This window comes from Drosophila novamexicana, unplaced genomic scaffold (assembly GCF_003285875.2).
Source record: "Drosophila novamexicana strain 15010-1031.04,08,12 unplaced genomic scaffold, DnovRS2.1 tig00001361-arrow-arrow-pilon, whole genome shotgun sequence".
Lineage (NCBI taxonomy): Eukaryota > Metazoa > Arthropoda > Insecta > Diptera > Drosophilidae > Drosophila > Drosophila novamexicana.
The window spans coordinates 918,391-931,197 of NW_020824852.1; the positions used below are offsets into that span (position 1 = coordinate 918,391).

General features: G+C 47.7%; 1 protein-coding gene across 2 annotated transcripts in view; it reads left to right on the plus strand.

Moving 5' to 3' along the window:
- The window catches only part of LOC115767298 (protein sprint), a 102,803-nt gene that overhangs the window by 82,646 nt on the left and 7,350 nt on the right, over positions 1-12,807 (plus strand). For both annotated transcript variants that reach the window (XM_030711533.1, XM_030711532.1), the window contains 2 exons: positions 9,680-11,240; positions 11,762-12,763. In XM_030711533.1, the coding sequence (XP_030567393.1) occupies positions 9,680-11,240; positions 11,762-12,763 (2,563 nt within the window). The remainder of the gene's footprint in view (positions 1-9,679; positions 11,241-11,761; positions 12,764-12,807) is intronic.

The window sequence follows — 12,807 nt, forward strand, 5'->3', positions numbered from 1 at the left end:
GTATTTTAATTACGTGTTTTGCCTGCTGTCCGGCGTTTCCATCTGTGCGTTTTCTTCTTTTTCCTTTTTCACTTTTCTCTCTCTGAACTCTCTGCCTCCCCCTCTCTCCCTCTACCTCTCCCTCTCCTTCCCTCGCTCTGCTGCCAACTCCATCAATCATAAACAGTTCGAAGCTGAAGCTGAATCTGAAACCTGAAGTTGCCTGCCTGGTCACATGTGCGTGCAGCCCTGTTCTTGTTATTTCCTGTTTTGTTTTATACCCTGTAAAGTGGGCACCAAGTGGGGCATGTTGATGGCATTTTGAGCTATAAATATATTAAATTTATCAGGGCTGCTAGCCAAGGTTCCTAACCAATTGCCTTTAGATATTCGATTTGGGTTTTTTTTACAGTACAAAGATGGATAAAAAAACACATTAGCTCGGTCTTAAACTAATAATTTGTAGTTGAATCTCCCTGAAAGGTTTTTTATATCAAAGCAAATCAATTTTGACAAAAATAAATAGAATAGTTCCAGTCGAACCCGAAGTTGAGCTGTTTTTTGGGAAACTGATCCGATTTAAGGTTTGGTTAATTGCAAACTGAACTGAAGTCGAGTCGATTTAGTGTCTCTTCCCCTGAATCTAGTTTTGGAAAATTTGTCTACTAAGTTCTTAGATATCATTGCTTTAGCCAATATATTTGAAAGGTCTCGAAAGTCTTCTACAAATAATTTGCAACTGCAACTGCCAATTCCAGCCCATCTAAATATATATTTTGTAATATTCGCTCTGTATTTTTTAATTTTCATTAAGTTGTCAAATCAAGCAAATGTTTTTTCTTATTAGTATATAGTATTATACAAGGTAACTTCTAGTCCTGCTTGCCGGCTATGATATTTTTTGCGTTTATTTTGCTCGGCATTTGGCGTCAGGGATTTGTTATGCCGACCACAAAAAGTAATTAGCAGCAAATGGCGACTGATGAAGTTCTTCACGTGTGCAACGGATTGGAATGTTGTTTTGGATGTTGCCACGGGCAGCGGCAACATCATTAGCCAAGTAGCAAGTGGCGCTGCGCCCAAAGGTATGCAGCACATGGCAGCTATGTCCAACTATCTGGCAGACTCTTGAGTGCAAGGCTTTGGCTGGCGTATGCCCAATATTTGAATATGTGGTTGCATTTGATATTCCAGTTTGCTTTGCATTTTTTGAAAATTGTAGGTCGTATTTTATTTTTGGGCTTGTTTAAATTGTTCGACTCGCATTCCCTTTGAGTGCATTTGATTTATGCGTCGGATTCATTGCATAGCCACAGGCGCCAGCCCAAAATGAACTTGTTAAGCTGCAGCTAACGCCAAATGCAGGACCCCTCTCCCACTCGTTCCCCCCGATTCGATGCCCACCAGACAGCGCTTTGGCTGCTTAAATGGCCAATAGACAAGCGAACAAAGCAATCAAATTGAATTTTTTCGACCATGGCTATGGAATTTTTCGGCTTTGTCGCTTGGCATGTGCCCCAATGTCAAGGGGGGGGGGGGGGGGCAGGTAGAGGGTGCGGGGGTCGTCAGCTTACATGGCAAAAAGTCAGTATTTTCCCCAAAAAAAAAAAAAAAAAAAAAAAAAAGAAAAAATTTAAAATAAAATAAAACACAGCAGCCCAAAAGAAAGCAACTGTAGCAGCCACATAGGCGCAGACAGTTTTTATTTATCACCCGCAGTGCAGGGCTAAGCGAGAGGAGATGGCTTTAGAGAGGTGTAGGGGAGGGCGGTATGCTGCAAAGGGGTTTGGGCATGCCATCAACAACAGCCGTTGGAACAGTAGCCGTCGCAGCCGCAGCCACAGCTGATGAGCGATAAGGCCGCAGACAGCTGCAGTGTGGGGGATTACATGTGTGCGAGTGTGTGTGGGCATGTGCGTGTGTGTGTAAGCAGAGACATTCGCACATTTGGGGGTAAGTCCAGATGACAACCAAAGCGAAAGCCAAAGCCAAAGGGTTGCTAGCGACACCATATAACATAAAACAGACAGAGCCGCACAACTTCGTAGGGAGTTCCATTGAGCAGCACTCATAAGTTGGATAGTTAACATACCATAAACACAGCTGGAGAGCTGCCAATTTATGCGAATATCCTGCAACATAGCTGGCTGCGATTCCATATAAAGTCCTGTCGCTGCCTTCACATTTATTGCCCAACACATTTAACTGCTTATTTAAGAGGGTCTCCCATGGACTGAGCTCAGTGTTGAGCTTAAAGTTATTTTGGAATAGTTGGTTATACGAACAGGGAATACTTGGTGATAATCTGTGTGCTTTATTGCTTTGAGAAATGCGTTCAAATTGAACTTATTCAACTGTCTCTGGAATGGCAAATATCAGCTAGAACTTAGCATAAGTTGGTAGCTTAGGAAATGACTTCCTTAGACTGTTGCTCTTCTTTTGAGCACAGCGCATCTTCCAATCAAGTCATCTAGAGCTATCTATCTATCTACACTTAGACCACAGATACAAAGCGAGCAAGAAATAAATGAAGACTCTTTAATCCTTAAGAAATTAGGTTGCAAGGCCATGGGATCTAGCTTTGTATAGAGCTGAACGATTGCTAAAGAAATGTGGCACTGTCTCGTTCCCTTCCACCGGCCAGCAAGTTGTTTTAGAAGGCTAAGAGTCTGTCGGCATGCATGTCTTACCAATCCTCTATTAATTTCTCCTTTGCTTAAAGTCATCTTTGAACTCAGCTGAGGCACAATTTAGACAAGTAGTTTCTGCAGTACCTCAAAATAAAACAATTTCATGGCTCTGAAGCCATGATTCTTTGATTGCTAGCTGGAACTGCTTAAATTAAATTTGCATTTTCCATTTGCCGCATTGAAAATTCAAATTTCGTTTCTATCACATACGGGCGCTGGCTTTAAGCCTGGTCACACGTGGCGTATGCGCAACGTGACGCTAGCTGCTGGCGCAAGGGTAAAGAGGAAGCTGTCTGAATGCATTTTGGCCATACTCGTTACAAGAGAAGCAACAACAACAAGGACACACGAGCAACGGCGACACATTGTGCTAATGAATTATTAACAAAAATTATAATTGAAAGCCGTTTGGCAAATGAGTTTAATGCACTTGCACAGCACCCACAACAAAGCAACAGCAGCAGCAGCTGTGTGTGTGTGTGTGCGTGTGTGTGTGTGTGTGTGTGTGTGTGTGTGTGTGTGTGTGTGTGTGTGCAACTGACGTAGCCAATGATGAAAAGGCAAAATTGAAAACCAAAGCCCCAAACGGAACCAGCGGAAATCAAGGGAAATCAGCTTAAGGCAGAGCTTGGGCGGGAACAAAACAAAGGGGCGTGGGGTTTGGGGGGGCTGACTCTTGAACTGCAGAGCGAAAGCCGCTTAGTAGCCAATGCAACGAGCAGATTGTGGACGGGTGCTGGCAGGGGATGGGGTGCAAGTGTTGTAACAGAGGGGTCAGCCAAGTGGGCAGCAAAAAGCAAATGAAAAGGCAGCGGTTCAGCTCAAGAGAGAGGGAGAGAGGCAGAGAAAGAGAGAGAGAGGGAGAGGGAGAGTGGCGGCGACTAGATGAGGGGGTCAAAAGTAGCGCAAGGAACGGAAAGCCGTGGTTGTCTATTGTTGGACTTTGGCTTTAAATTCAATTTGCTATGCAAAGAAAGCGAATCGCAAGTAAAACAAAAGAAAATGGAAAAAAAAAGAAAAGGAAATAAGGAAATAGCCAAATGAATGTCAATGAAATGCAAATGGTGCAAAGCGGGCAAACGCGGGGCACAAACGCAGGGGGGGGGGGGGGAGGGAGGGAGGAGTGCATGCCATGAGGGTTGATAACCCAGCGCCACAGTCGGAGTCCAAGCAGCTGGGACATTTGCATTGGCCGCTCACATTACCAATTTGAATAAAATATGAGATTTTTATGATGTACACGTAAGCGAGAAGTCCGAGGGTTCGAATCCCCCTCGCCATTCCTTGCCTTTTTTAATAGCCGGCCAATGACTAGATAATGGAGCTCCAGTTCCTTCTCAGCGGCACAGTTGGAGACGCTGCTTGGCATAATTTCATTATTTTATGCAGTTTAGTTATATTTTGTTCTTTCTATATTTCAATCCCGCTGCTCCCAATTGTGCGCAGTTGTCGCCCGTGCTTCCTCTTGCCAGTTGCCTAACCACACAAACCGCCGACTCTCATTAGGCGGCGGCGCATCTCCCTTGGGCTGGACTGTCGTGTCTGGTGTTAAATTGCTGCGCAGTGTCCCCCTTCAATGGCAGGGGCGTGGGTTTCGATTTCAAGTTCTGAAAGGATATGCAAATTTGTTGGCCTGGACATGAGAGCGCGCTGCAAAGTGCGCAACACTTTCCCAAAGTGTTATTTTTTTAGCAGAACGCCCAAAAGCAGGCAACACGATCGTTGAGTGTCCTTTTTCCATTTCCATAACTCCATTCAAGCTAAGATGAAGCTCAAGTTTAACCTAGGCAAATGAATAGGATTTACATGCAAACTATTCAAGCTATATTTAGCAATAAATAACTTTGGAATTGTAGGCCTTGGCTAAGAGGTTACAGCCTTGCCGAAACATTTCCTTCAATAACTCGTTTATAAATATTTGAAAATAGTTTGAGCTAATAATTTTCCAATTTCCTGGTTATAATTTGGCTTAAATAACGTGTCGATTCGTATTTTAACTTGAATCCAGTTGTAAGGCCAATAATTTAAAGCTAAACGATTGGCTACCTCGAAAGTCTTCTCTTTTGTTTAGTTCTCTGCACATGCGTGCGTGAATTTGGATTAGCCTCGTGGCATGTTGCATGTTGCATGTTGCACTAGTACCACAGAAATCTGAGCAACTTCTCAGCTCTCCACACTGCGCTTGAAACAATTTACTTGCCCGCTTCAGTGCAACCGGAGGCCATTAAGTTGTCAAGATTTGATGTCAAGCATTTTGATGTGCCGCAGCAGCAACACGATTGATACGACAGACAGCGGACTGGGAGCGAGGAAGAGCGGGTGGGATTGGGCTTGGGTGTAGGAATGGGTGAGTGCAAGGGGCACATTTATATGAAATACAAGTTGAAGCATGATTTGATGATTATAGACTAGACTTGGCGCTCGAGCGAGCGCAACGAGTCTATTTGCGGGCCAAAACCTGATTACGACATTCCAATAGCAACAGCAGGCCAAAAGGTGGGGTAGTACGCTCTGATTGGGAGCCTGCACTTTCGATTCCTGGCCAAGGACCGCAAAACGGGCAGACACAGAACCAGACTGACAGACACTGGAGCAGCAGCGCATAGTGAAGGACGACAACAGCAAAAGCATTTGGGCCCAGAGCCAACGAACAGAAGGAAAGGGTTGACGGGCTGCGGACATTTTTCAGCGTATGCGGCCCAAGGGCGAACGCGGCAAATAGTCGAGAAATGGAAACCGGAAATGTTGTTACACGCCCTGCCACCCCCTGCCCTGGCCCAAGCACAGCCGTAGAAAAGTGCAGTTGCCTCACAAGCTATGCCGGAAATGGGCGCAAATGCGACAACGACAAGGATAAGCACATGGACGGGACATAGATGTGTCTGTGTGTGTGTGTGTCTGTGTGTGTGTGTCTGTGTGTGTGTGTTGAGTGCTGTGTGATTTGTGCGCTATGCAATAATTTACATGCAATTAAATGCCCAACCAAATGCAATGAACAAGCCACAAACGGCCGCAAATCACTTTCGCCCGCATTTCGCTATTCGAAGCAAGTGTGAAAATTGTAAAAATGCCTAAAAAGGATAAAATGCACAAATAGCACATGCTTGTAACAGGCAGAAAGTATATATATTCTTGATCAGCATCAACAGCCTGTCCGTCCGTATACATGAACACAAGGATCTTATAACCTATAAGGGCTAGAGACTTAAAATTCGGAACGTAGTTCCTGCTAGTGCTTGCGCAGTGCGAATTTGTTTCCGATAATCGATAACTTGCCCCGTTTCCAAGTAATCGATAAAAATCGAAATCGAAATCCTGTTTTTTGAGCAAATCTCTTAAGTTACAAGAGCTAGAGTCACCAAACTTGACATGTAGCTTCTAGCTGTCTTTACAATTTTGTTATAACATTTTCGAATCTTTAAGCTATATATTTGCTGGATCGCTCCGTCCGTCTGTGTCCATTCGAACTAATCTCTCAGTTTTAAAGCTATCGTCATGAAACACAGATCCGTCTTTTTGTTGCAGACGTGCTGTGTATCGTATGTTTTTATTGCTTATTTATGTTTTTGTTGTTCAAGATATATTGGCCCAATCGTCATTTCACAAGAAAGTAGAAACTGTTTAATGGAACACAAACAGCCGCAATTGTTCACTGGCAAATATATGTACTTTAGCCGTTCGAGCGCCTGTTTGTTTGTCGCTGTCACAAGCACAACATTTAAATTTACGAGACACGGCCACGCCCACTGGCGACTGTGACCAATAAACGCCCTCTACTAGCGGGGTCGCATATGCCGTGCAAAAGTGCAAGTGATATTTTGTGGAATGTAAGATTTTTTGGCTGCTGCAGCTCGATGTGAGGCATTGCCACACACGGTGGCAGCTGCTGACCGCAGCTGCTGGCTGCACACGGCGGAGAGTAAGGGCAGTAGAAGGGGGTGAGGTGGGGGTGAGGTGGCACAACAGACGACAGTCAACGAACTGTTAAGTGAAAATGCATTTGGAATCGCATTGCGAAACAAATGCATTTCTAGGGCTTCCTTTTTCGTCTGAGCGCTTAAAAGCTGCCTATGCGCACAATGTGCCACCTGTGCGCCTGTGTGTCTGCGTGTGTGTGTGTTGTTTCTGTGTGTGTGTGCATGAGTGCATTGCATGGCAATGCAATGAACTGGGCGTGTCCGAACGCCCACATGTCGAAGCACCCAAAGGGGCAACTGATTGCAACTATTGTTTGAGCTGCAAACAATGCGATAGATTTACATGCATGTATATAATACACACACAGACGCGCACACACACACACAGATTTGTTACTTATATAAATGTATTGAACTGCGTCTGCTGCTGGTTGGCTTTAAATTGCGTTACGCCTTTTTATTGTTAGCCACATTCGCTTAAATTTGTCAAGACATCCATAAAATGCAGACACGCTTGCTTCCTCTCTCTCTCCCTCTCTCTCGCTCTCTCTCGCTCTCTCTTACTAGCCTGAGCACGCCTGGGCTATCCTTTGTGCATTATCCTTGCCCTGTCGCTTGTTAAGACATTTTTACGCTCGTTTTTGTCCTTCGCAAATTGCATTTCCGTGACGGGTCAGCACAAACAGCCCCCCTTCAGCTCCCCCCCTGCGCGCTCCTCCAGGCAGCTGACCACATTATTGAATCAGTGTATAATGCTCTTTTGTGCTCTGCAGCTTGCATCATGCTTTAAACGTTGCCACTCGCCCCGCCCCGCCCCGCCACACCACACGCCCTCTCCCGGCGCTGTCTATCGTCTGCGTGTAATAAAATCAACACAGCCAAAAAGTATGCTTTAAAAAAACGTTGCAATGCAGCCAAATCAAATAAACATATCAAGCCCCTTGGCCTCGGCTACTGCTGCTCCTGCCCCCGCTGCCCCTGCTGCTGCTACTGCTGCTCACCCCGCCTTCTGCCCCACCCCCTCTAAGTCATCTACGAGTTTTTTCTTCTGCTTTTTTTTTTGGCTGTTATCTTCTTGATGGCTCTGCTGCTGCGTTTCGCTTTCAGCTGCTTATTGAAAACTCGCACAGAAATCATAAACAACGCCGCGGGGCGTCCATATTCGTTTTCAAAAAAAAAAAAAACCTCTACCCCTCTAGCCCGTCCCCTTGCTCCAGACTCGCCATTCTAAATCTAGCTGCGGCCCCCGCTACAGTTGGCATTTATTGAAATCTGAAAAAATATAATTGCATGCTTTTAGGGTTGCTGAGCAAAATTGAAAAGCACACGCACACAAGCACAGCCACACACATACAAGCACACACACACACACACACACACACACACACACACGCACACAATTGCTTAGCAAATCAGAATATACACTCGCACAATAGCATAAAGAAAACGCTCGAGTTCCTTAAATCTCTTTCGTGTGCCGTTTGAATTGAAAATAAAGAACAAATAAAATGGAAGATTCTAAGTGGAAGATCTTGAGAGCAGCTCTTACTTCAAAAACATAACTAGAATATCAACATTGTGATATGGAACATTTGTCAAAACAGCTTTTAAAACGAGTCTAGAAGATATTCAAGTCTTTTGGAATAGCACAAGATTTTGCAATACCCTAAGCAAAGCTGCTTAACAAGAATATCTAGTATATCTGGTATATATTAAATGTTTTGAGCACAGTCTATTGTGCAGATCTCATATACCATATCTAGTATATTAAACATATCCTAAATGAAGAGTTAGTTTACTTGGTCTTGAGCTTTTGGTACACCTAGCAACTCTGGTATAGCTGGTACATCTGGGAGAGGGATTACATTAAGATATTCGACAATCGTTCGACCAACATACTTACGTATATATGAGTCCAATCTTGTAAGTGTATTCGATAGATATACTTGGTGTATGTAGCAGAGCGAAAACCCCAAGAATAAATTGTGCCCAGTTCGGTTCATGGTTTGAACCAGCCACCAGCTGCCTTTACAGCCACATACCTTGGCTTTGAAATCAATTTAATTTTTAATTTAATAAATGCCCGCTCTGCCGAATATATTGCAAACCTTAAATATTTGCAATATGCAAGATGCGGGCTAGATTTCATCTCTGTCCAAAATTTTACCAAATATGTTGAGGCGAAGCTTTTAATTATTCAGTTTAATTTTTCATTCTTGAGGTTTCATTGAGTTTCGGTTTATATTAAAAACGTAAACTAGAACTAATAAATTTCGGCTGATCTATGCAATGTTTAATGTATCTGAAATATGTAATCGAGAAATGATCTCATTAGAAAATCTCAAATGAATTCACTGGAGAATTCTCCAGCTCTGTTGGAACACTCTGAACTATGCCAAGCGTTTTCTCTAAGTCTTTGCATGTTGGCGAATTGCTGGCGAAAAGGATTTGCATTTGGGAACTACGTCTCGGACAAGTAATTTGTTGTGCGTGACTTTAAGTAAAAGGCTCATTATGAAAACTTTTTGCAGGCGATTAACAAAAACGGCAAGCTCCTGGCCCGGTCGTTTTTGGGCTGCAGCAGCGCCGGTTCCTTCTGAATAGCGCGGCTGCCGCATCTTGACCAGGTCTGAGTCTGAGTGGTAGATGCCAGCTTCAAGCAGTTGCCACACGACTTGGCTGCTTTGTCGCAGCGTCTGCAAAGTTTTCTTTGGCCGCCAGGACAAAAGCGCACAAGAAGAATAACGGTGGGCGGAGGGCATAGGGCGGAGGGGGGTAAGCTAGCGAGGCGTTGCATACTTGCAGGCGTCGCGGCGTATGGAATACCAATTTATCATTTATCATTGTTTTTTGGAAAATGGAGAAGGGAAATTTATGTGCGCACATTTTTAACGCAACATTTAACGCGGAAAACAGACGAGAGGCAGAAAGGGGCGGTCGGTGTTAACAAGTCGGAAGTCGCAGTGAAAGGGAATGGAATCAGGCGCTGATTTACGTGGCGGAATTATGACAACAGCTCACTTAGCCCCAGCTGCTTACTCATTCCACCTCTCTCTCTCTCTCTCCCTCTTTGTGTTTCTCTTTCTCTTGCAGACATTCATTGTGCGTGGCTCCAGCCAGCCGAATACGATGGCCGTGTCGGTGCGTCTGCCCCAGGATACGGGTCCATATATCGAGCACTATCTGATCCAATCACAGGACAACATACTCAGCCTGGAGAGCTCACGTTTCAAGTTCGGCTCGATTCCAGCCCTGATCGCGCACTATGCCCAGTGCTGCGATGAGCTGCCCGTGCAGCTGATGCTGCCTCGCGTTCTTCGCGAGGCGAACAACCGCAAGAAGCTCTCGTCGCTGGCCCTGCTCGGCCAGGAGTTCTGGCGTTATGCCAGCAGTCCGGTGGTCCTCGGTCCGCCTGTTGCCGCCAAGACGATTACAGCTGCGATCACAACTGCAACCTGCACCGAGCAGCAGCAACAGCAACAGCAGCAGCAGCTTTTGGATGCCAAGTCGCCGCTCTCACTGACGGAGACCAGCGGCCTGGGCACAGCCACATTCTTCAGCGATGCTCTGGCCGGCAAGCCGGCGGCTGTGGCGCCGCCGCAGTCGATGTTCAGCCCCACGAGCAGCGGTCAGCTGTTGGGCTTCTTCAGCCAGGCGGGCACACCCTCGGATACCAACTCGAGCATGAGCTCGTTCTCGACCAGCGGCGGCCAGCATATGCAGCTGCTCAGTCCCAACTCTGTGGATTCGGTCATACTAACCATGTCGCCGGTGGATGCGCAAGGCTATCTGCCGGGAGGAGCTGCCTTGGAGCCGCCAATGCAGCCAATGCAGCCGCATGGCAGCAACAATTTGAGCACCTTTAAGACAACATCAGCGGCTGTGGCAAGCATTACAGAGCTGGAACAGGTGCGTCCGCAGCGGCCCAAGCCGCCGAACACATTGAATCTCAAGCCGCCGGCACCGCCCATGCGCTGGTCCAAGCCGCATTCGCCGGATCAACTAAGCAACAATTTTACGGTGACCACCACGGTTACGTTTTCCATGGAGAACAATAATGGCAGCAACAATGGCGCCAACAATGGCGGTTCCAAGCCGAATCCCGCACAATTTGTGGAGGTAACAACGCCCGCCTCGAGCAATCCCTTCAATGCGCTCCTTAATTCTCAGGCCAGCACCAGCACGTTCCAGACCTTCGCCAAGCGTCTGTCGCCCGAGGGCGAGTGCAAAGATACGCTCTCCTCGCAGGGCTCCTCCTCCAATGACAGTCGCTGGCAGTCACAGTCACAATCGCAGTCGCAGTCGCACTCCCAGTCCAGTCGCGACTCCAGCCAGAGCCAGCGCAAGATGCTCTCCCCAATGACACCGAACGGCGCTGGGCTCATGCCCGGCGGCGGCGGCGGCGGCGGCGGCGGCAGTAGCAAGTCACGCAAATTGCGCAACCGCAAGGAATCCAAACACTATCAGGAATCGGACATATTGGAGAGTCCTCCCGCGCAGTATTGCGCCAGCGCGCTGAGCGACAAGATCAGCGACTATGAGGACGTCTGGACGCACGATCCCAGCGACCGGGCCAGTCTGCTGACTAGCTTCAAGCCCGGTCTGGATACTTCTGGCGTTCTCAACCGACGACCCGATCTGCTAGCCGAGACACGTAAGTACCCAACCTAACTATGGGTAGCCAGTTGTTCGTTCTGCAAATACCTCTTTTGGGTTTTCCATTCGATTTCTCAATTCGAGATTCATGCATCCAAAACTTGCCGGAACTCAAACGAAAAGCCAACCATTTGTGTTTTACTCCCAATAAGCTCTTAAAAGCCGATCGGACGAAACGTAGGACTTTGATAAATCTGCATCCAAGTTCGATTTTCAGTATAGCGTAAAACACTTCTCAGAACAATTTTGAAAAAGATCTTTGAAAATGAGCTGGAGCCCGATTGAGCTTGAGTCGATCCGTCTTGGCTTCCTACATCAATCAGTCCGTTAGTCAGTCGGGATTAATATTTTTAATCATAGAGATTGTTCGGAACTGGTTGCAAGTCGATTAGAGAACGTTTAGTTGAATGTCTCGACTTAGTTCTACTATAGATTCGTTAGCTGCTGAGATTTCGTTGGAATCGCTACATCAGTCGAGCCGCACTTAACTCTTTCCCCTTTGCCCTTTCATTCCGGCAGCCAGCACACCCACACAGCAGCTGCTGTCGCCCTGTGAGGAGGGCAGCGGCAATCACGACACCAGCCAGCAGCTGTTGCAGTTTTCCGGCGATGCACAGCCACGCTCCCGGGCCGGGCTGCTGTTGCCAAACCTGGCCAACGCTGGTGCGGCGCCACTCATGACGCACTCGCTCACGGAGCAGAGCGGCGGCGATGATGGCGGAGATACCACGCCCACTGCCGCACAGACGCCTGGATCGCGCAGCAAGCAGGGCAGTCCGTTCTATGCTGAGCCGGCAGACGCACTGCGTCAGGCTGGCTTCACCAGTGCTGCGGCGGCCATATTGCGGCGACAACAGCGCAGCCAGCTCCTGCCCGCCAATCAGCGGCACTCGGAGCCGCTCAAGGGCGGCCTGGCGACGACGGCGGCGCCTCTGCTGCTGCCCGCCGAGCTGGAGAAGCTGGCCGGCAGCCTGGACGAGCTGAAGCAGAAGCCCAAGCCAATGGCAATGGCTCAACAGCCCGCCAAGCGCGGACGCAATCGCATCGAGCACTGGCAGCTGGACAGCAGCTGGGAGTTTATGGCCAAGCAAGAGACTAACGGTGGCGACTACGACACTGCCGCTGATTGGCAGGAGAAGGAGAACTCCTTGGGGCGCGACAAGGATGCGGCGGGCTCAAAGAAGCGTCCACTCACCGTACACCAGATAATTGCCAAGCGTCTGCCCGACCTGAATCTGCCGGAGCTGGTGCGCTGCTCGACGCCGCCCCAGACACAGGCGATGCAGACGCAGACGACGACGGCGCCGCTGCAGGAGAAGGCGAACGTCGACGGCAGCCAAAAGTCATTCCAGAGCCAAAACGGATGTCGGCTCTCCGCGTACGACAACGTGGAACGCAACTGTGCCGCCTTCTGTCAGACCTACTATGCCGGCATCGATTCGGCGCAGTCGGACGACGGCACCGTCTTCTCGGAGCCGTGGGACTCGTCCCAATGGGACTCCTTTATGCCCATGCAGGATGGTAAGTGCCACACTTCTATTCAAACTAATGTTTACAGCTTGACC